Source organism: Leptonychotes weddellii, chromosome 8 (genome assembly GCF_054177405.1).
Source record: "Leptonychotes weddellii isolate Sample4059 chromosome 8, ASM5417740v2, whole genome shotgun sequence".
NCBI lineage: Eukaryota > Metazoa > Chordata > Mammalia > Carnivora > Phocidae > Leptonychotes > Leptonychotes weddellii.
Window position 1 is genome coordinate 28,903,604 of NC_138376.1, and position 24,904 is coordinate 28,928,507.

Here is a 24,904-nt window from a genome sequence, read left to right on the forward strand (position 1 = left end):
CCGCGCCTCTCCTCCTGGGGGAAGAAGGTGAGTCTCCCCGGATCTGCCGCTTGTTGGGTCCCTGCTGGAGGAGCAGTGGCCCGACTGTGCCGCGGATCACGGTTTATGGCAAGCCCGAGCTGAGAGCCCGTGCCTGGGCTCCGCCTCTGCAGCCGGCTTCCCCGCTCCGTTACCTGGGAGCTCTGCCGCACTCAGGCACCCCCGGTCTTTCTCTGACCCCGAGGTCCTGAGACCACACTGTCCCGCGAGGGTTCCACCCCCCGCTTAGCCACTGGAGTCACATCCCTCAGTGGAGCAGACTTTTAAAAGTTCCGATTTTGTGCTCCGCGGCTCTATCACTTGCCAGAAGTGGCCGGCGGAGCCCCCCCACCCCCCGCCGTCTCTCCTCCCGAATATCGCCTCGGATTCACTTCTCTGCACGTCCTACCTTCCAGAAAATGGTCGCTTTTCTGATGAGAGAGTTGTTGCTATTCTTTTCTTCCATCTCCTGTTGAGTTTGTAGGTGTTCAGAATGGTTTGATCCCTATCCAGCTGAATTCCTGAGAGGAGATGAAATCCAGGTCTCCTACTCCTCCGCCATCTTGCTCCGCCCCAACATTATTTTTTTTAATGGTTTGTTGGAAATGTTAACTCAAAATGACAGAGAATTCCTATTGGACCCTAGGGACTGTGTCCTCTTTTATATTTCTAACAGGTTCTCCAGCCTGGCCAGTGGGACAACTGTAATCAAATACTAGGGTTTCAGCAATGTACTCACAAAGACTCTAGGATTTCCTTGTGGAGAAACAGTGGTTGGACAATAAATTAGTATTGCAGAGTCTTAATATTTTACATACCTGTATGTAAGGAATGCTGAAGAGAAGACAGATACTAAGTGATAGATGAGTGATAATAAATAGAATTGAGAGATAATTTCTGACCCCCAGGAGTTCTAATTAGCCATGAAAATGTGCAAACAATGTATTGCATACTCTGGTAAGGATAGGAGAGAAGGGAAATAGTGAGAATGAAGAAGATAATAATATGATGTAAATTAAGAGGAAACTACATTCACATTCCCAGACTTCTCAATATGTAGGTGGAGAACTTGAGTTTTAATTTCAACAGCAACAGCTCCTGTTGGGCTGGTGTGATCAGTTCTGCATGAGGACAGATTCTTGAATGATTGACTCCTGAATAAACTCTCATCACCTGTTCTCTCCTTCTTTCAATTTTCTCATAGGATTGCATTTTTCTATTCAAGGAATATCAGACATCTTTTCATAAAACAAGGAAACAGATTTTAGAATCCTCAGGGGAAAAATCTTTTGAGGTTTCAGAAATGTATATATTTGGAAAATTTGAAGCTTTCTGCAAAAGACTGGAGAAGGTAACCAATATTCAGTCACTGTATCCACACCACCCCTCCCCTTCTGGTTATTTCGTACTTTATGTGGCACAGTTGAGAATTACTGACCTGGATCTCTTGTCTCACTGTTGATATGAATCTGTTCCTATTACTTACAGATCACTACATTTTGGTCTAACTTATTTTTCAGTCCTGATGACTGCAAAGCTATTGCAGACTTTCCCCTCTGTCAAGACCTCAATTCTACCTCTACCTATGGAGCTTGACCTTAGAAGCTTCTGTGTCTAATGATTGTATTAGGCTGAGGAAAAGTGTGTGGTGAAATGCCCACAATACCTGGTGGAACCCAGTAGTAGTGCAATATCTGGATGTATAGACACCTTCTCTTTCTAGGCCAGTAAAAATGGTGTATACCTAAACATTGTGTGAGGGAGCCTTTGCTGGGCAGGCACGGGTCAGACACCTCACCTTTGATTCATGTATTAGCTCTAGCTGAGGGGGTGATATTTTTTCAGGGGGTATCGGGAAGCCCATACCAGAGGCTTCTTGGAGTCAGCTTTTGAAAAGTGTATAAAGATATCACGTAGGTACCACCCCTTCTTCTCCTCCAGGAGTTGGCCCACTCCCTAGGTCCTGGTAATATTTAGGATTCTGTTCATCATTTGTTGGGAATTGGTGAGGGCATCACACAGGTTGAAGGGCATCTCCTAGACATGTCTGGAAGCCTGGTTTTTATCTGTACTCTCCTGATCTGTCCAGGATAGGAAAGTGTGGGTGATGAAGAGAACCAAGTTATTGAGTGGGGTCCTTCATACATGCTTGTGTGGAGCTGTTTTTTTGTTTGTTTCTTTAGCAGCTTTACTGAGATATAATTCACATACTGTACAATTCACCAATTTAAATTGTACAAGTCTGTATTTTCTAATATATTCAAAGCGTTGTGTAACCATTACCATAGTCTAATTTTAGCACATTTTTGTTCCCACTAAAAAACCCCATCCACCTTTCACACTCTATTCTCCCCTCTACTCACCCCTAAGCAGCCACTAATCTACTTTCTGTTTCTATAGATTTGCCTGTTTGGAACATTTTATATAAATGAAATCATATAATATGTGGTCTTTTGTGAGTGACATCTTTCACTTAGCATCATGTTTTGAAGGTTCATCCATGTTGTAGCATTATTTTTTATTGCTGAATCATATGACATTTTATGGATGCCACATTTTATTTATCCACTCATTAGTTGATGGATACTTTGGTTGTTTCCACTTCTTAACTAGTATGAATAATGCTGCTGTGAACATGTTTGTACATGTTCTTGTGTGGACACATGTTGTTGTTTCTCTTGAGTATATACATAGGATTGAAATCTCTGGGCCATATGGTAACTTTTTGAGGAACTGCCAAACCATTTTTCAAAACAGCTGTGTCATTTTACATTTTCACCAGCAATGTATGAGGGTTTTGATTTTCCACATCCTTGTCAATACTTATTATTGTCTACCTTTTTGAATTTAGACAAACTAGAGGGTGTGAAGTAACATCTATCTCACTATGGTTTTGATTTGCATTTTGCTGATGACTAATGATGTTGAACATCTTTTAATTTGCTTATAGTCCATTCATAATTCTTCTTTGGAGAAATTATAGTCACATCCTTTGCACATTTTTAATTTGTTATTTGTATTTTTATTGCTGAGTTGTAAGAGTTCTTTATATATTCTGGGTATGAGTCTCTTATCAGATATTATATTTTTATCCATTCTGTGAGTTATCTTTTCACTTTCTTGATGGTGTCCTTTGAAGCACAATAGTTTTTAATTTTGGTAAAGTCCAATTTATGATTTTTTTCTGTTGCTTGTGCTTTTGTACTCTATGTAGGAAACTGTTGTATGGAGTTGTTTTGTGAACAATAGAGATTTCTTGGGGACAAATGTCCAATTAGAAGGTTATTGGCATGGAGGTGCCATTGGTCAGACCTTGTTCCATAAAGATGCTTAATGTTTCTGAATGCACTGTAGTGTAAAGCTTGGGGTAGGTCTTGGTTATTCTAAATTTTTCCAGGGGCTAGTCCCCTTGACAATTTGGGTATAGTTTTACCCTTGGTAGAGTTTCAGGGTTGGACTTTAATGGTTAGCCCATTAGCAGTAAAGATTTTGGTGGCAGGTCTAATGCTGGGCATAATGGGCATCTATCCATGAAGTAGCAGCCTGAATATTCCTGATGCTAGAGGAAGTGGGTGGTAATGGCCAGCTGCACTAACCAATTACCTGACTCTACCTCTGGAGAAGTCTTGCCTCTAATCTTAAGGATACAACTTCATGCCACAAGGGCTCAGCAACCCAAGCTAATGCAGCACCCCCCTGGAGACTTCACCTAAAGTGCATTCTGATTGCTAGGTTATCCCAATTCCCTTGTACTAAGAATCCCTTAGTTGATAGGCATCAGTCCCATGTGTAACTGGTGAATATTGGTATCCAGATTTGCAAAGATGGGGCTATAAAATGTACCCTGAAATGTGGCCAGGGTTTTCCATAATCTCCCAGAGGTGGTTACTGAGCTACCTGGATGGGCTTCTCCTGATGAGTGGGCCACAGTAGGGACCACTGTTGGGCTACCTCTGTAAACTCTGATATAGTAGAAGAGAAGAGTCAGAAGGGCAAGCTAAGTCAAAGCCTGTTAGGGAAAGCAGAGATTAAGATGTCAGGATGAACACATGGCAAAGTCACAGGGCAGACAGCACTGAGGTTGGGGTTGGAGAGCTGAGACCTCAGAGTTAGGCAGAAATGTTTAAGAACAAGTGAGGAAAGTTCTTGTATGTCACTAGGTTGCCTGAAGTGCACCTTCTGTTGATAGGTGGAGACTTGATGGTGCATTAAGGGTTAGTCTGTCCTAAAGAGCCAGAATTAAGGATGTACTTTGCTTCTTTTTCCTCTTCCTGCCATATGAATTTTGGTGAATATTGGTGTTTCCCAGAGCCCTGTCTTTAGTTTTATTTTCTTCTCACCCCAAACGTTTATGAGAGAGAAGGGATGGGAAGCTGGTATTGCTGGGGGGAGATTTAAGGCACTGGAGCCTTGTAGGTGGGGTAGGGTGATGCTGAGATGAGACAAACATAGCAAGTTGAGAACTGGAAAGGGTGCCAAGGCTGGTGAGCAGAGAAGGGATTACAAGTTGGTTGTCAATCAGAGGGTCAAAAGCGGATAAAGAGAGAGCTGATGAAAAAGCCAAGATAAGAACAAACAAGCAGGAGCATGGTCGAGGTTGATCACCATGACTGGCTTTCACGTTGTTGCTATGTGGTGTTGGGAGTGGGAGACATACTGGCTGAGTTCGAAAGGCCAAGCCTGGGACAGACTGCTGTCTCTGCCTCTTGATGACTCCTCAGCCACCCATGGACAAAATGGAGGTTGTGTTAGTGGCAGGAATTCCATCCCAGCATCTGGCTGTTGGGACCAGGTGGCAGGGTAAGGGATAATGGGCAGGATCTTGGCAGGTTAGAAAAGCAGAGCATGTGGGTAGTTTGAGTTCTGCAGTTTGTTTTTGTTTTTTAAGGTGAGTGGACTGTATGTGTTGGTAGGAGACCCAAGTATTTCTCATCTTTACATACAGTATATACAGCATGCTGCAAATTGCAGGCAGTTTGTATTTCCTCCAGGTTTGGGCTGGCTTCTAGGATGACAGTGGTGTTTGGAAGTGTACAGAAATAGTGGTGTAAGAGTGAAAGTTGCTCTGAAAATGGTCATCTGGGTTGACGTGCACAGGGAGTTTATGTAAATTCTGCAGGCTTCTTAGGAGGACCAGTAGTGTTGTCTTCATGGTGTGTAATATTTGGAGGAATCCCCTGAAAACAGGTTTATTTTCTGTTTGGCAATTGGACGCATGGGCCCATCCTGGAGAGCTTTGAGCATTGTTCTCCAAAGCAGGAATCAAAGTGGGGAATCACTGATGAAGATTCAGGAACTGAGTAGCCTGTAGACGTGAAGGACTTTTGTTTTTGGTGTGTGAAGTAGGTGGTAGTGGTACATTGAGCGAGAGGCAGCCATTTGTTAGTTAAGTTCATTTTGAGGGTTTCCCAAGTCTCCTGAGGGTCAGAAGGGACTGCATTTGTCTTCAGGCTTCTTGGGCCTTTGGTTGCCTGAATACAGGTGAAAGGGAAAACACAGGTGGATTTATGCTAGACTTACATATCAGAACTGTGGTGAGGGCCAAGAAGAATGCTAAAGCTTTTGAAAATGATTTTCAGAAAATTCTCCAGAGCAAAAGGATGAAGCTATTCAGATATCTGTAAGAGCTTTTACTCAAATTCTTTCCTTTCCCCTTTTGAGAGACAAAGTGATCAAGATCTGAGAAATGTAGCAAGCCCTCTCTGGATATGATAGAAATAGTCTAAGAATAGTAATGATTGGTGACAGAGATTTGTCTTCTATTTTATCTCCTCTGGCTGGTTTTAGCTAAATGATCTTAGGGGCTGTTTATTGGTTTGTTTTTTATTTTTTCTTTTCTTTCTTTATTTTTTTTATTTATTTTAAAGATTTTTTAAAAGATTTATTATTTTGAGAGAGGAGAGAGAGAGCACAGTGGGGAGTGGCAGAGGGAGAGGGAGAGGGAGAGGGAGAGAAAAACCCAAGTAGACTCCATGCTGAGTGCAGAGCCGTGTGTGGGGCTCCATCTCATCACCCTGAGATCACGACTGAGCCGAAACCAAGAGTCAGATGCTCAACTGACTGCACCACCCAGGTGCCCCTAAAGAATTTGTTTTAAAGTAATCTCCACACCCAGCATGGGGCTCGAACTCACAACCCCAAGATCAAGAGTCACATGCTGTGCTAACTGAACCAGCCAAGTGCCCCTTGGTTTGTTTTTTTAAATCAATGATTCATTAAGAGTTTATTCTAGGGAAGGGTCCTAATATCCCATTTCTAAAATAACACTTCTCTTTTTAAGATTACAGAAATGATAACTATTGTGCAAACATATTCAGCCTTGAGTAATTCCACCATAGAGGGAATAGATATTATGTCAATAAAATTCAAAAACATGTATCAAGGGGTTAAGAAAAAACAATATGACATTTTGGATCCAAGAAGGACAGAATTTGATACAGATTTCTCAGAGTTCATGACAAAAATCAGTGGTTTAGAGGTAAGTAATTATACATACTTTTACTTTAGTAAAGCTGAAATGTAACCAATAGTACTGGAATTCACATATTTACTATTTATTAGAAGTTACTGTTGTGTAATTGATCAAAACTATTTGCCAGCGTGAAAAATTTTTTAACTAGTCCACAAAATATTTTCCATCTTTTTTTTAATGAAAAATGAGCATATTCAGTAAAAGATATCAATGAATACCCAGAAGGCCAAAGGGTTATTATAGCTGGGGTTCATTTTTAGTTTGCATTGGAATTTGTATTTGGTTTTTGTTGTGCTGAGGAGCCAGTGTCATTTTTCCAGGCTGAGAGAAAGTGTGTAATCCTTATTTTTTGTTTTAAGTGTGAAAAGATTTGAGGACAAATTAGGAAGATGGCCCGCTCTCCCCTTGGCCTTGTACTTTATGGCCACATTCTCTCTACAGCTTAGAGGACAGCTCTAAAGAGGACCTCATCCTGTTTGTCATAGCTTAAGGGATACCAGAAGGATGAAGGGTACTTAAAAATAATATGTCTGGTGACACTGCAACATATTTCTCTCCCACCTTTTGGGCTTACATGACCTCAGTTACTATCTTACTGTAAACTACTGTAAACCCAGGCTTAGCCCCAGGGAATGGTCTCCTTTTGCTGCAGAATGTCCTGGAGATACAGAGAGGGACAGGAATATACTCTATCCGCTTCCTGAATCTGAAATTCTTGCCATGAAGGTGAGGAATGCTATATATATATATTTTTTTCATTTATTTTTTAAAGATTCTTTAAAAATTATATTAAGGTAATCTAGGCAATATAAATAAGAATGATACTAAAATTCTAACAGTACCATTTCTTTTTGACATAGATTTCCTTTCAGTTTTTGAAATTAAGTTTTGAAATATCAATTTGTTTGATATTAAGATATGTTTTAGTTATTACTTACAGTGTTTGGCTGGTTGGGCAGAATGGAGTTTGCTTCCAAAATGCTCTAGGCGTTATAGCTTTATGGCAATGGGAATTTGTGGGTTTAAAAAAAAAACTTATTGCTTAACTTATTTTTTTAAAGATTTTATTTATTTGAGAGAGAGAGAGAGAGCAAAAGCAGGGGGAGGAGCAGAAGGAGAGAGACAAGCAGACTCCTCGCTGAGCAGGGAGCCCAATGCAGGTCTCAATCCCAGGACCCTGAGATCATGACCTGAGCCAAAGTCAGAAGTGTAACAGACTGAGCCACCCAGGCACCCCTGCTTAAATTTTTATAATTTATTTTTTATCATTTAATTTTTTTTCATCATGATAAATGTATTCTTTAATTCCCATCCCCTACTTCTCCCATTCCCCCCACCTCCCTCCCCTCTGGTAACCATCAGTTTGTTCTCTATAGTTAAGAGTTTGTTTCTTGGTTTGTCTCTCTCTCTCTTTTTTTTCCTTTGCTCATTTGTTTTGTTTCTTAATTTCCACATATGAGTGAAATCCTATGATATTTGTCTTTCTCTGACTGACTTGTTTCACTCAACATTATACTCTAGCTCTATCCATGTTGCAAATGGCAAGATTTCATTCTTTTTTATAGCTGAATAATATTCCATTGTATATATACCACATCTTCATCCATTCATCTATCGATGGACACTTGATCTGCTTCCATAGTTTGGATATTGTAAATAATGTTGCAGTAAACATAGAGGTGTATGTAGATTTTTGAATTAGTGTTTTGTAAATTTTGGGTGAGCCACACTATCCAGTAGTGTGATTACTGGATCAGAGGGTAGTTCTATTTTTAATTTTTTAAGGAACCTCCATACAGTTTTCTACAATGGCTGCACCAATTTGCATTCCTACTAACAGTGCAAGAGGGTTTCTTTTTCTCCACATCCTCGCCAACACCTGTTGTCTCTTGTGTTGTTGATTTTAGTCATTCTGACAGGTGTGAGATGATATCTCATGGTTGTTTTGATTTGCATTTCCCTGATGATGAGTGACATTGAGCATCTTTTCAAGTATCTGTTGGCCATCTGTATGTCTTCTTTGAAGAAATGTCTGTTCATGTCTTCTGCCCATTTAAACAATTTTTTTTATTATTTTATTTTATTTTATTTGAGAGAGAGAGAGCAGGGGGAGGGGCAGAAGGAGGGGGAGAGTGAAAACCCTAAGAAGGCTCCTTGCTGAGCATGGAGCCTGATGCATGGCTTGATCCCCTGACCTTGAGATCATGACTCGAGCCGAAATCAAGAGTCAGACACTTAACTACTGGAGCCACCCAGGTGCCCCCTGCCCATTTTTAAATTGGATTATTTATTTTGGGGTATTGAGTTGTATCAGTTCTTCATATATTTTGGATACTAATCCTTTATTGGATACATCATTTACGAATATCTTCTTCCATTCAGTAGGTTGCCTTTTAGTTTTGTTGATTGTTTCCTTTGCTGTGCAGAAGCTTTTTATTTTGATGTAGACCTAATAGTTTATTTTTGCTTTTGTTTCTCTTGCCTCAGGAGACATATCTAGAAAAATGTTTACTAGGGCCAATGTCAGAGAGATTACTGCTTGTGCTCTCTTCAAGGACTTTTATGGGTTCAGGTCTCACATTTAAGTCTTTTATCTATTTTGAGTTTATTTTTGTGTGTGGTGAAAGAAAGTGGCTCAGTTTAATCCTTTTGCATGTGGCTGTCCAGTTTTCCCAACACCATTTGTTGAAGAGACTGTCATTTTCCCATTGTATGTTCATTCCTCCTTTGTTGAAGATTAATTGACCATATCATTGTGGGTCCATTTCTGGGTTTTCTGTTCTATTCCATTGATCTATGTGTCTATTTTTATGCCAGTATTATACCATTTTAACTACTACTGCTTTGTAATATAACTTGAAATCTGGAATTGTGATACCTCCAGTTTTTTCTTTTTCAAGATTGCTTTGCCTATTCAGGGTTTTTTGTGGTTCCATACAAACTTTAAGGTTGTTTGTTCTAGCTCTGTGAAAAATGCTGTGGGTCTTTTGATAAGGATTACATTAAATCTGAAGACTGCTTTGGGTAGTATAGACATTTTAACAATATTTCTTCTTCTAACTCATGAGCATGGAGTGTCTTTCCATTTCTTTATGTTGTCTTGAATTTCTTTCATCAGTGTTTTATAGGTTTCAGAGTACAGGTCTTTCACCTCTTTGGTTAAGTTTATTCCTAGATATTTTATTGGTTTTGGATAATTATAAATGGGATTGTTTTCTTCATTTCACTGTCTGCTGCTTCATTATTGGTGTATAGGAATGCAAGAGATTTCTGTATATTGATTTTGTATTCTGTGGCTTTACTGAATTGATCAGTTCTAGTAGTTTTTTGGTGGAGTCTTTGGGATTTTCTATACATAGTGTCATGTCATCTACGAATAGTGAGAATTTTACTTCTTCCTTACCAATTTGAATGCCTTTTATTTCTTTATGTTGTCTGATTGCTGTGGCTAGGTCTTCCATACTATGCTGAATAAAAGTGGTGAGAGTGGACTTGTTCCTGTCCTTGGGGGAAAAGCTCTCAGTTTTTCACCATTGAGTATGATTTTGGCTGTGGATTTTCATATAAGGGCTTTATTAAGTTGAGATATGTTCCCTCTAGGCCTACTTTACAGAGGGTTTTTTATCATGAATGGATGTTGTAATTTGTCAAATGCTTTTCTGCATCTGTTGAATTGTCATATGGTTTTTATCCTTTTTTATTACTGATGTGATCTATCATGTCAATTGTTTTGTGAATATTAATCCACCCCTGCATCCATGAAATAAATCCTACTTGATCATGGTATGTGATTTTTAAAATATATTGTTGGATTTGGTTTGCTAATATTTTGTTGGGGATTTTTGCATCTATATTCATGAGAGATAATGGGCTGTAGTTATCTTTTTTTGTGATGTCTTTATCTGGTTTTGGTATCAGGGTGATACTGGCCTCATGAAATGAATTTGGAAGTTTTCCTTCCTCTTGTATTTTTTGGAATAGTTTGAGAAGAATGGGTATTAACTCTTCATTAAATATTTGGTAGAATTTGCCTGTGACACAGTCTGATCCTGGGCTTTTGTATTGCAAGTCTTTTGATTACTGATTCAATTTCATTTCTGGTAATTGGTCTGTTCAAATTTTCTATTTCTTCCTACTTTAGTTTTGGGAAGTTAAATGTTTCTAGGAATTTATCCATTTCTTCTAAGTTGTCCAATTTTTTGGTATATAGGTTTTCATAATATGCTGTTACAATTGTCTTCTTTAGGGTTGGTTGTTATTTCTCCTCTTTCATTAGTGATTTTGTTTGAGTCCTCTTTTTCTCTCTCTTTCTTTGTCTTTTATGACTCTGGCTAGAGGTTTATCAATTTTGTTGATCTCAAAGAATGAGCTGCTGGCTTCATTGATCTATTGTTTTCTGTTTTGCTTTTCAGTTTTTATGTCATTTATTTCTACTATAATATTTATTAATTCTTTCCTTCTGCTGGTGTTGGGTTTTATTTGTTCTTCTTTTTCTAGCTCCTTTATGTAAAATGTTAGGTTGTGTATTTGAGATTTTTCTTGCTTCTTGAGGCAGGCCTGTGTTGCTATAAACTTCCCTCTTTGAACTACTTTTGCTGCATCCCATATTTTTATGATTTATTAATAAAGATTGTATGTTATAAAGGCTTTTCTGTGGCCTTATGTACAAATTTTAACAGTGTATTTAGAGGCCATCTTAAATTTTTAATATTTTCAAAGAGGTGTCAGTGTTTAAATTTTCCTTCCTCTCCCAAATTTTGATTAATAAACATGGCCTATATTAGTAGACCATGCCAATTTATAAGTGAAAGTAATTTGCTAAGAGCGTCAGTTCCATTGGGTACCAGGAGTTTGGAGTTCATTGCTAAGGATGGTGGGAGTCTTAGAATAATATTTTCTTTTTCTTGTTCTTCCTTAATGTTGCAAAAGGGTTTCTGAGAGCAGCAGTGTTGTAAAATGACACCTGTTGACCCTGGGTGTCTACAGTGTCACGTTGCTCTCCCAATATGCTTAGAAATTCTAAATGTTCCAAGAAATAAGCTTGGTAAGGGACATACACTCCTTTTATAAATCTTTAGGTCAGTCATATCCAATAAATAATAAGCAGCAAATGCAAACCACATATGTAATTTTAATTTTTCTAGTAGCCACATGAATAGGAGTTGAAAGAAGCAGGTGAAATTAATTTTAATAATACATTTTTTCAACCCAAATATTCAAAATATTACCATTTTACATGTTGAAATAAAAATCATTGAGATATTTTACATTCTTGTGTGTGTGTGCTAAGCCTTTGAAATCTAGTGTGCATTTTACTTTACATCTCACTTCCAAATACTGACATTTCAAGTGCTCAGTAGCCACATGTGGCCACCATGCTGGATAGTGCAGTTCTAGATGCTTAGATGGTAGGTGTGTTTCAGGTTATTTTGATTCTGTAGAAAAATCATTAATTGTTGTTAAACAAAAACAATCTCTTTCTTAATGCCCCAAATCAATGGAATATTAATATTTTATTTTAGATACAAATACAAGCATTTATGAACAGTACTTTTGGGAAAATCTTATCTTCTCAGCAGGCCCTTCAGCTGCTTCAAAGGTATTTATAATACATTAAGCGGTGTAGTTTCTAGGTGTGATAACTTTATATCTGAAAATACAATTTCAAATAAGATATTTTTGGAAATCTCCTCTCTGTAAACTTTAAGACTTATAAACATTAATCTTTCAATTACCATTAAGTAAACTGGTAAAAATGTGAAATATAGTATGATACTTTTCATTGCATTTTTTGAAGCAAAAGTCTTCCGATAAGAAAATGGAATTATTATACATGATTTTTCCTCCAGGTATGTAATACATTTGAGGTTAATTTCATAGACATTATTGGAAGGGGAGCAAATAATATTTAATTCTGCATACTGCAAGGATTTCCAAAAGTTAAATTATCTAAGGGTAGTAGATTCTCAAATTTCCCATTTTCCTCCAGAGTGTTCCTGCTGCTTCCTTTTCCTCTATCCTGACAACAGTGCTCCCCTGAAGGGCAGGAAGGACAGCCTGGACTACAGGCCATTTCCTTCGAGCTCAGGGAGGACTCATGTCCTCTGTTAGGGACCCTTTGGGAACTCTTTCCTGAGAGCCAGTGCCTCTGGGTTTGGGCCCAGTTTTGCTAGAGTTCCACGTCTTTGTAATGATGGACCATACCTATGAGACCTTACCTCATGACACCACTGAAAGAGTCAAACCAGACTTATGAAATGATTTTGACCAATGAAAGTACTGTACAGACAGATGGCACTACTAATTTCTTGGTGATTTCTCTCTGTGTCTCTATCTATCTTGCGGTCCATCTGTCTCTCTTTTTACCTATAGTACACTGGTGTAAAATCACTTTATTATTGGGATGTTATTGTCCTAGTGCTTCCTGTGCATCACTTAGTCTGAAAGGGGAAGTAATGTTTGGCTGACAGATCATTGTTATGATATGGCCATTTGGAATATGTGAACATTAATACTGGCAGAGGGATGCTCAGTGTGCTGGCCTCCATCTTTGTGAAGCCAACCCCCCAACTCATCTTTTCAATTTTGGTTTCAATGTCTCCTTCTAAGAGAAGTCTTTCTCGACTCCCCAGACTTGGCTGGGTTCCCTTGATATATGCATTTCTGGTACCTGTGTAGTATAAATAATTATTTATGTAACTCTTGACTAAATCTGCATTTTCCATAACATAACTGGAGGCTCCAAGAGGGCTGGAACTACACCTGTTGTGTTCCTCTCTGAATCCTGGGACAATGGATGAGGCCTGGTAGAGATATTTGTCAAAATGAGTGAATGCATGGGTTTTTAGGATGGCAGCAATTAAGTATGTTTCTCATTTACTTTTAAATTATTCACCTTCAATTACTTTCAGATTCCAGAAGCTGCAAATCCCCTGTCTTCAGTCAGAAATAAACCATACAATTGAGCGTATTCTTCAGTTTTATGTGGCTGAACTTGAAGCTACTAAGAAGGCAAGGATCATTTTTGTAAATAGAATAATACTTTATTTTTTAAAAGATTTTATTTATTTATTTGAGAGAGAGAAAGAGAGCAAGTGAGAGAACAAGTAGTGGGGAGGGGCAGAGAGAGAGAGAGAAGTAGACTCCCTGCTGGGCAGGGAGCCCAACTCGGGGCTTGATCCCAGGACATGGATCTGGAGATCATGACCCGAGCCGAAGGGAGACACTTAACCAACTAAGCCACCCAGGCCCTCCCCCAGAGTAGTACTTTAGTACAAAAAGAAAAGTATTGTGAAAGTATTTGCCATTGTTATCTTGTGCTAAGCTTCTCAGAATGATCCCTTCACTACTAAGTACCTCTGATGCGCCCTTCTCTATGTAGGAAGGTGTTGATGGTGTATGTCATTGGACAACCAGATTTATATCCCCATGCACATAACAATTGTGTTTTGTTTTTTTAGTGTTTTTTTGCAACAGCATTTATGTGTGTATAGGAAAGCCCATTGAAGTTAATATTTCTGCATGCAGAAATATGGGCTCTGAAGAATATTATAACATATAGTATAGCTTATGTACTCCCTTATTTGAAGATCTCCTTAAAATTTGGGATAAAATACAGAAAAAAGATACATGCAATGGGACATAAGGGTTAAGAGAGAATTAAATGTCATATATTGTAAACATCATAGTTTCTGAACCACAGATTATCACTGAAGTGCATTTACATATTTATAGACTACCTCCTCTGTATAAAACATGGGAATACAAATGTATTAAATACTTTTTGCCTTTTCCATTATATTGAATTTTAAACATTAATACCAGATCTTTAATTACAGCTTTATCATTCTCAAAAAGATGACCCTCCTCTTGCTCGCAACATGCCCCCTATTGCAGGAAAAATACTTTGGGTGAGGCAGCTCTATCGACGGATAAGTGAACCCATCAACTATTTCTTTGTAAGCCAATAGTTACATTTACAGTATGAGGATCATGGTGGCTTTAAAATAAGACCTATATTTTATCCTATAATGTTTGTGTCCAATAAAGTAGTTAGAGCTACTGCTTTCACAAGGCAAAGAAAATTTAGTTTATAAATATGCTTGAGGGAGACTAAACCAATTCTCTCATGTTTTGGTAGGTAAGCTCACTTAATTACAGTTAATCTTTAAGGGGGAGAATCTTATAACCTTATGACTTTTAACAGGACAGTTTATCAAGGCTTTTTTTTTTTTTTAAGATTTTATTTATTTATTTATTTGACAGAGAGAGAGATAGCGAGAGCAGGAACACAAGCAGGGGGAGTGGGAGAGGGAGAAGCAGGCTTCCCACTGAGCAGGGAGCCCGATGTGGGGCTTGATACCAGGACCCTGGGATCATGACCTGAGCCGAAGGCAGATGCTTAACGACTGGGCCACCCAGGTGCCCCTTTTCAAGGCTTTTAAAGAGTCATTGTTTTGAAAACAGTAAAGTCTAGGCGTAGTCCTGAAGATTACTTCTATGTGTGGTCAGTGGGTCACTGACTCGTATTAGTGAAGGTGAAGACACTCTTAGTATGTTCCTGACTTAAGAATTGAGATCTAGAGCAAAGTATAATAGAGTACATGCCTTCTCTGTGTCCTTAAAATTATTAGATTTCTGAAAAGCCCCAGGATACTCTTAGGCCCTGTTGGCATTCTGAAATTGCCAGTTTGCCTTCTCTTTGTTTTTGGTTTGGTTTGATTTTGTAAAGAGACAGACTCACAAAGTAGAGTTGGTTTTCTTAGGACAGCATCTTATGCCTAAATACAGAACAAAATAAGTACCAAAAAAATCTTGCAAGTAATTTTAGTATTTAAGCATTCTTGGATGTTAAGTTTCCATTGTTTCTGTTCGGCTGCTCTTAATCATTTTACTGTTCTTACTATTTGTAAAAAAAATTCAAAGCCTGGTCTTAAAATAGTGGTCAGGGTGGGGACTCCATTGCTGATTGACTCTGCATGACAGAGCCAAGATTGCCCTGTTTTTAACATCTGCGAATCAAACATAAAACGTTCGATGTTTACATAAAGAAATTTGGTTTTTGTTCTTTGATATACAGTTACTTTTTTTTTCAGTGCTGGAACTTGGGGATTTTCCCTGATACTCACAGGTCAAGGAAAATCAGTCCATTGTATCTTTTTTCCTTTTTTTAAAATATTATTATTAATTAAATATTTCAAACCCACACAGTATAGAAAATACAAAACTGATATCCAGAATGGTGGGGAGGGAATAGAGAATTGAAGGCAGAGTTCTCTCAGCCTGGCCAGCTGTTTAGGCTAGAGACCTTTCTTTCTTAAATCCTTTATTTCCTTTTCCAATGTTCCCTTTCCACCAGTAACATTTCCCTACTTCCGTCTCTAGTTTGTATGGCTTTCCTCATCTCTGTTTTACTCTGAGGCAAAATCTAAGGCATAATTATTTGATGACATTTTAAATACCAACAGCTTTCTGATTGGGTTATGAAAACAATCAGCAGTCTTTTAATTATAAATCTTTTTTTTCCCCTTTAAAAAACAGAAAAACTCAGAAATTTTGTCAAGTGCGGAAGGTAAAGCTGTCATTCGTCAGTATAACAAAATTTCCTATGTTCTGGTGGAATTCGAGGTGGTCTATCACACAGCCTGGGTCAGAGAGGTCTCGCAGTTACAGTATGGTGTGTATAAGAAATGCAGTGTTGCTACGGAGGGGGTGTTAGGTGATTTTGAATGAAGTCATGGTTCTGGAGAATTTTCACATCCCTTTTATACAATATTATGATGGTTACATTTAGATTTGGGGATGATACAAATTTTTTTTTATCGTTGTTAATAACATTCTGATTCTATAAGCAAAAGTTGTCATCACCTTAGAGTTGATATACTTCGATTGTGACTTTCCACTAAAAAAAACAGTATTTAAAAGTAAATATTGAGACCCTTCATAGATATTTCTCCATAGATTTAGGGGAAGTTTTCATACTCAGTTTTGTCATGTTATAGATTCAAATCTTAGTCCCAATCAGGGGAGAAAGAATTGCACTTTGCTTGTCTTCCTTTCCCTTCCATTCTTTCTTTTTCTATAACTGAATTTAACTTCACTTTTGAACTCCAGGAAATTCATAGTATTGGGGCTGTGTCTAAGTATCTCTGCGGGGTGCCAAAGCATTGGGTGGAGTCGGCTGTGAGGCAGGGGATGGATGGTTTCAAGCCATCATGCATCCATATGCTGCCATCACCTGGGCTGTTTTTTTACCATGGGGGCTCAATTGTTGGTCAGTTCAGGTTCCTGCATTGTCCCATCTATAATCTTGGTGGAACCCTGACTGTGTCCCTGGACAGAAAGGTTTCTCCTTCCCATACCAGGATCCCCACCCCGAAGGGTACAAAACTACAGGCACAGGAAGCACAAATCCTATGGTTGCATCACTGGGAGTGATAGTAAGAGCGGCCACTCTGTTTCTGCCTCTTGGTTCCAGACCCATATATTTTAGCTGTTTGAGGACATGTCACTGTTACCACCATTGATTCGCTCACGCCTGCATCCTGGAGGACAGGGTCCCAGCCCTGCAGATTGTCTTCCCCAATTGGCCCCTTAGTTTAGCCTTTAATAAGCCACTTGTACCAGGCCAGCTGTTTCTGGGTAATGAATATGGTAGGACCCTATGGATCCTCCTGAAAACTAGCTGCAACACTCCCAAGGAGCATCAAGAGAAACTTAAAGTTCACGTTATGGAAAAGAACAAAACAGAATTGTTTGTTAACTGAAGTATGGAGCAGACACTATTTTGCTTCTACAATATCATACGCTTCTCTTCTTTTGTCCTGATGGTTTTTCCTCATATCGGCCCATGTTCAAAAACAAGTTCACCAGTCACCTCTTCCATATAGCCCCTCCTTATTTTTCCACAGCAGAAAATAATGTCTTCCTCCTCCAGAGTCCTCTACTCACTTTATCTGCTCTTGTTTCTCATGACACTTATGGCTTTAGGGATCCGTCTCATCTCCCCTTCACATTCCAAGGATACTCTCTCTGTTTGTTTCATCTTTGTATCCTTTAAATAACAGTCAGTGATAACGAACACTTACATAGTCCTTACCCTGTGCCAGGCTTTGTCAAAGCACTTTACATATGACGCTTCCTTTAATCCTCATGGTGACCCTACGAGGAGCTATAATTATCCTCATTTTATAGATGAGGAAACTGAGGTGCTAAGAGATTAAGTCATTTGCACAAGCTCATCACACAGCTAGGAAGTGGCAAAGCTAAGATTTAAATCTGCCTTTCCTACGAACACAGGTTAGTGGAAATGAATTGCTCAGCAAGACTTCTTATTATATTGACGTGGCTATATTTAACCATATAGGAACTCGGAATAATAATTGAGGACCTGGTATTGGCCTCTTTCAGATGGTTGCTCCATAAAGTTTAATGAAATGTCACTCAGTATTGGAGCTGACTTCTTGGCTGTCATTATTCTTGGTGGTCTTGCTGACCATTTTGTCCTTTCAAGAAGACTCAGTATAGCCTAAAGGAAGATAGATTTCATTAAATGAATGTTCCAAGGTTATTTTGGAATTCACTTGGGAGGATAAATGATTTCTAACCCAATTTTAAAAAGATTCCAAACAAATTAGGTAAAATTTTTAGTTGAAATCCTCATGCAGCCAGCATCATTAAGAACCATTTCAAGACTAATTTTATATGATGAGTAAAAGTCAACTAACTTCAAAGGAATATACGGACTATTTCATTTTACTAGAAATTCGATGCAGCCACAGTCTATGAAGTAATGAGAGGCTTGGAAGATACATAAGAAATTCTCATGTTAGTAGTGTTTGTTAATATAAGATATAATTTAAGCTAGCACATACTCATCTAGAAGTGTGTTATTATTATGCCTGTAGAAGTAATTCATGTTAGGATAACAAATAAGCTAAGGCTACTCACCACTAACCGGGATTATATATTTCAATTCATAATAAAAAGCATGCCTGCAAATTCCTATTTATATGAATGATGTTCAGGTAGTAGTTAAGGTGTAGCATAAAAAAAATCTTTCTCTATATCCTAGAAGCTCACAATGCCATGGTGTTTAATAAATATATCTTACTGATATTGAGCTTAGTTACCAGACATTCAAGATGGAAGCTTAATTCTTCCTTTAAAGAAGCAGTTTGGGGTTCATTGTGGAGAAGGGTTTGTCATATGAGGTATGTCATATTTTATAGTTGTGCACACATTCCAGTTCTCTCCCAGGGGTGAAATCACAATCCATTAAAAGAAACTACATTGTATTATAGCTCTCTTAGACCCACTCAGAAAAGTGTTGCAGTTCATAGCACGAAGGCTATCTATTCTTCACTCATTTTTATCTCTCCGGATCTGATTTTATGCGCTTGCAGACATTCTGCATTCACTTATTTAAGTTTTGAGCACTGACCACATGTCAGATGCTATGCCTCATCACCTGGGATATCCAACACTATTGTTCTATTAAGAAGTCAGTTCCCAGTGGGGAAGACAGGTGTGTAAACATGGCTGGAAGCAGAGAGGGCACGTATTGAATGGAGCACTGGGTGTTATACACAAACAATGAATCATGGAACACTACATCAAAAACTAATGATGTAATGTATGGTGATTAACATAATATAATAAAATAAAATTAAAAAAAAGAAAGCCAAAAACAAACAAACAAACAAAAACAAACAAAAAAGAAATCCAGAAAAACTAATGTCGATAATCATTTATTTGTAGCTTTACAAGCCACACTTTTTGTGCGACACCCAGAAACTGGGAAGTTGCTGGTTAATTTTGATCCCAAAATTCTGGAAGTTGTTCGGGAAACTAAGTGCATGATAAAAATGAAGTTGGATGTACCAGAACAGGCAAAGAAATTGCTAAAATTGGAAAGTAAATTGAAAGCAGACAAATTGCATTTGCAGGTAAAATAGATTATATACATATATTTTAAAGATTTTATTTATTTATTTGAGAGAGAGGGCACGAGAGTAAAAGAGAGCACATGCATGCGTGCACAAGCGTGAACGGAGGGGGCGGGGAGGGCAAAGGGAGAAAGAATCTGAAGCTGACTCAGTGCAGAGCCTGATCTGGGGCTCCATCCTTCGACTTTGAGATCATGACCTGAGCTGAAACCAAGAGTCCAATGCCCAACTGACTGAGCCACCTAGGCACCCCAAGATAGATTATATTTTAAAATTATTTTTGAAGGAGGTTTTTTTTTTTCTTAAAAAAAAGAAAATTAAATCACTGCAGTTGTGCTGATGTGGTATTGATTATTTTCATTTTTCTTCAGCTTTATTGAGGTACGGTTGACAAATAAAATTGTAAGATATTTAAAGTGTACATCATGATGATTTGATATAAATATACATTATGAAAGGATTCCTGTCATGTAGTTCATTCAGCACCTCATATATATATATAACATATATATGTATATATTAAACCAGAAAGAAACAATATGTATCTGTTTATATATACACATATATATTTGTTTCTTTTTGGTGAGAATGTTTAAGTCCTATTCTCTTAGCAAAATTCGATTATATGATATAGTGTTATCAGTTACAGACACCATGTTATACATTGGATCTTCAGTCCTTATTCATCTTTTACCTGAAAGATTGTACCCTTTTACCAACCTCTTCCTATTCCCTCCCCACCTCCAACACCTGGCAACCACTTTTCTGCTGTTTTTACAAGTTCAGCTTTTTAAGATTCCACATATAAGTGAGATCATATAGTGTTTGTTTTTCTCTGTCTGCCTTATTTCATTTAGCATAAGGCTTTCAAGGTCCATCCATGTTGTTGCAAACGGCAGGATGTCTTTCTTTCTCATGTCTGAATAATACTCCATTGCGTATATATACCATATTTTCTTTTTCCATTCATCTATTGATGCATGTTTCCATATCTTGGCTATTGTAAATAATGCTGCAATGAACATGGGAGTGTAGATATCTCTTCGAGATTCTGATTTCATTTCCTCTAGATCTACATTCAGAAGTGGGATTGCTACATCATATGGTATTTTTATTTTTAACTTTTTGAGGAACTCCATACTGTTTTCCATGGTGGCGGCACCAATTTACATTCACACCAACAGTGCACAGGGGTTCCCTTTTCTCGATGTGCTGGCCAACACTTGTTATCTCTTGTCTTTTTGAGAATAGCCCTTCTAACAGATGTGAGGTACCATCTCATTGTGGTTTTGATTTGCATTTCCCAGATGGTTAGAGATATTGACTACCTTTTCCATGGACCTTTTGGCCATTTGTGTGTCTTCTTTGGAAAAATGTCCATTCAGTTCCTTAGCACATGTTTTAGTTAGATTGTTAAGAGTTTTTTGCTATTGAGTTGTGTGAATGAGTTCCTTATATATTTTGGCTATTAACCCTTTATCAGATACATGATTTGTAAATATTTTCTCCCATTCCATAGGCTGCCTTTTCATTTTGTTGATGGTTTCCTTTGCTGTGCAGAAGCTTTTAGTTTATATAGTCCACTTGTTTATTTTTGCTTTTGTTGCTTGTGCTTTTGGTATTAAATCCAAAAATCATTGCCAGGACCGATGTCAAGGAGCTTACCCCCATGTTTTCTTTTTGGAGTTTTACAGTTTCAGGTCTTAAATTTAAGTCTTTAATCCATTTTGAGTTGATTTGTGTGTGTGTTATAAGATAGGTGTCCAGTTTCATTCTTTTGCATATGACTGTCCAGTTTTCCCAACACTATTTATTAAAGAGACTGCCCTTTTACTATTGTATAGTTTTGGCTCCTATTTCTGGGCCATCTATTCTGTTCCCTTGTTTATTCTTTTTTATTTTATTTTATTTTATTTTATATTCCAGTATAGTTAACATACAGTGTTATATTCCCTTGTTTCTTCTTTATAGTATTAAAATACTGATGTGCAAATAGGAGATTGGGAACAGAAAAGGAGGAAAGGAATTAGTAAGTTCAAAACTATTAAGTAAACATTGAAATAGTTTAATATTGTTTATTTGGGGAAGAATTAACTTGAATCCACATTTCCCATCACACCATGAAATAAATTACAAAATGATCAAAAGTTGATCATTATGGTTCATTTCTAAAAAATATCTAAAAGAAAATAGATAAGCCTATTAACTCTGACTGTGCATACATTTATTTTGATTCAAGAAAAGAAGTGTGGCATCAGTAACAAGTATGCTTTAATGTGTCAGAAGACAAAGAACAGAAAGGGGAAAAATGTATAATGACAGGTATTGTGAAAAGATAATTACCCAAGCTATTTGAAATAAAGTAAATATAGAAAGATAATTAAATAATAAATATGAAACGTGCAACTCTAGAAAGCTCCACTGACTTGCTGTTTAAAGTACATTTACAGGTGAGGAAAAAGTATGGTAAATTAATTTAAATTTAGGTGAGCAGCCTTAATCTTGGCAGGATTATGAGGAAACAGGTATAATGAAACCTTCCTGGTATGAATCAAAATATGACCTGCTTTAAAATAAATTAAAGTAACACATACCATTTTGACTTTCAACAGGGTCTTCTGCAGTATTACGATGACTTATGTCAGGAAGTGCCTTCGGTGTTTGTCAATGTGATGACCCCTAAAATGAAAAAGGTTGGTAATGCTGAAGATTTATATTGATTTCCCTGTTGTTTAAAATTAGATTCCCATTCTACAGATTATGGATTTTAGAACATCTATTCTTGCCTAGATCCTCTGTCTTTCTAGTTCAACATTATAGCCCTATTTTTCCTATAGAATGATTCCTTGTCAACAAGTTTTGTTGCCTTTGAAAAATGACTAAATCTCAATAATGAGCACTTTCTAAGAATCCATGATTCTTCATGGACAGCCAAAGATGATTAAAAAACAAAGTCACCTTTACCAGGTATAATGGAGGGAAATATAATTAAGGAAATATAACCTATAATATTTCCAGGTAATAAAAGAAAGCCTTTTTTTTGTTTTAATAAGTGTAGGTGTTCCTGTTAATCATGGAAGCTGCTACTTTTTTTTTTTTTCTTTTTCTAGGTGGAATCTGTGTTGAGACAAGGGCTCACAATATTAACATGGTCATCTTTAACACTGGAAAGCTTCTTTCAAGAAGTTGACTTAGTTTTGGATATGTTCAATCAACTTTTAAAGAAGGTATGATAGATACATTTTTAAAAACTACATACATTCATACGCAGGCTATAAGGAATAGTTTGCTTATCTATGAAAGCTATTTAAAGGGTGTGACTTTTAACTAAAAGGACTCCTATTAAGTTAAAAAAATAATGCTTTATGTTTCTCTAGCTACTTTGGGGCCTTTTCATTTAGGGTTGCCTTGTTTTTGTCTCTGAATTACTTGCCTTCAATATGTTAAAATGGTAGTTCAACTCCACCGGGCAGTTTAGAAAATGGGATAATGGTAGACAGTAGAAGATGACAGAATGGAATGCTTAAATATTAATACATCTACTATTAGTTAGATGAGCCATTCATCTAATTGGAGATTGTCTATTGATTTCTGATATCTTTGCTATACGGATCATGCCCTTTTTAGATATGCTGGCCTGTGATGGCAGCATGTTACAATAGACAAAACTTGGAGGCTTGGGAGTCAGCTAAACCTAGTTACAATGATCTGCCTTTTGCTATCTATGTGTTCCTTCCTAGGTTACTTTACTTATCTGAGTCTTTGTTTCTTTAGCTGTATAACTTGGATAGTAAGTGAGTCAAGGACTAGAGTAAGGATTAAAAGAGATAACACGTGAGATTATGGCACATGATGCTTGCTCTATAAAACTTTAGTTCCACATTAAGCCTTCTTTGCAGATGTACTCCTAAAATTTCCACCAAATTGTGCTTGGCTCAGGACCCAAGTTTCTAGATATAGCCCTCTAAATTAGTTTATAACTCAAGTACATTTGGATGAAAGAAGAGTTTTCCTCTACATTTTTTTTTCTTGTTGGTAGATCAGTGACTTGTGTGAAATGCATATTGATACAGTTCTAAAGGAGATAGCCAAAACTGTGTTAATTTCCCTGCCCGAAGGTGGTGCTACCAAAGTAGAAGATATGTTGACGCTTAATGAGGTATGCATTTATGTATTTAATCGTAGAAATCCTGGCTCATAAACCTAAAATATGAATTTACAATCTAACAGTGGAAATCTCTGTCAGTAGCATATAGAGATCCTAGTTTTTTTTGAAAGCCTCAGATCCAAAGACTCAGCATGGCTTCAATAGCTCAAGCCTATGGCCACACCCTAAACAGGACCTTACTAATATCCTCAACCTCAGGCTGGAGTCTCCTGGGTTTCCAGCAGTGGCTCACTGTCTTTCTTCGGTGTACAACATCGAGTAACTCTTGGTTTTAACTATCACAAACTTTCCCTTAAGCCACTTACAGAAATCTGGGAGTCATCTGGAATCGTTTCCTCACTCCCATTTTCTAAATCCAGTCAGTCTTAAGGCTTAGTGAGGTTTTTGCCTTTTACTCCAAGTTTGCTTGAATTGCCTCTTCTTTTCCATACTTACTATTCCCTTCCTATGTCAGGCCCTTAAGGCTCATTCTGAGTTTAGCAACTGATGTTATGATCTAACTGGTCTCTCTGCCTCCATATTTGGCCCTGTCATATCCATTCTCCACACTGCCACTCATGATCTTAAATCCTTCAATAGCAGTAGCATCCAGTCTCTACAGGACAAAACCTAACCTCCTCAGCATCACAATATACTGAAATTCTTTGAGTACCTATTTATCCTCCATTGGCTCAAAATCACAAAGACAGGAACACTGTCTAATCATTTTTGAGGCCTGGCACATAGCAGTCTCTCTCAGAAACACTCACTTTATATCTTGAACCAGATTCTTTTTTCTTTCTTGCCTGCCATGTGCTTCAACTACACTCACCCTGCTGGTTTGGGTCACCTGGCTTGTGTTAACCAAAGGTGGCTCTGTTTCAAGGGGTCCAATCCAGCCCATGGGATACAAGTGCTTTTGCCTCTCTTTCTATGGAAATGCAGCCTCTTCTTGCCTTTAGGGGTTTGGGTAGCCAGCTGGTCTCTTGCCTTAGGACCACTTAGGCATGGGTCAGCCCCTCCATCCCCAAATTCTAGAGGACATGGGTCAGGGTCTCTGAGTAGTTCCTTTGAAGTACGCTACACTTATTTCTACCTGATCTCTACCAATGATCAAGCTTCCTTTCTATCTCAAGATGGGCAAAGGGCTGATGGTTGCCTCGCCTGCTACCATTTAAGAATTGCCTTCTTCAGAAGGTAGCGGGAGGGGAAGAATGAAGCGGGGGAAATCGGAGGGGTGGACGAACCATGAGAGACGATGGACTCTGAAAAACAAACTGAGGGTTCTAGAGGGGAGGGGGGTGGGAGGATGGGTTAGCC

At 37.9% G+C, this 24,904-nt stretch overlaps 1 protein-coding gene across 1 annotated transcript in view; it reads left to right on the forward strand.

Moving 5' to 3' along the window:
- DNAH8 (dynein axonemal heavy chain 8) overlaps positions 1-24,904 on the forward strand; it is a 251,864-nt gene that overhangs the window by 25,956 nt on the left and 201,004 nt on the right. The window contains exons 6-15 of the mRNA XM_081827548.1: positions 1,223-1,369; positions 6,299-6,496; positions 12,013-12,089; positions 13,402-13,501; positions 14,329-14,448; positions 16,031-16,166; positions 19,250-19,437; positions 22,050-22,130; positions 22,548-22,664; positions 23,477-23,635. Of these exons, the coding sequence (XP_081683674.1) occupies positions 1,223-1,369; positions 6,299-6,496; positions 12,013-12,089; positions 13,402-13,501; positions 14,329-14,448; positions 16,031-16,166; positions 19,250-19,437; positions 22,050-22,130; positions 22,548-22,664; positions 23,477-23,635 (1,323 nt within the window). The remainder of the gene's footprint in view (positions 1-1,222; positions 1,370-6,298; positions 6,497-12,012; positions 12,090-13,401; positions 13,502-14,328; positions 14,449-16,030; positions 16,167-19,249; positions 19,438-22,049; positions 22,131-22,547; positions 22,665-23,476; positions 23,636-24,904) is intronic.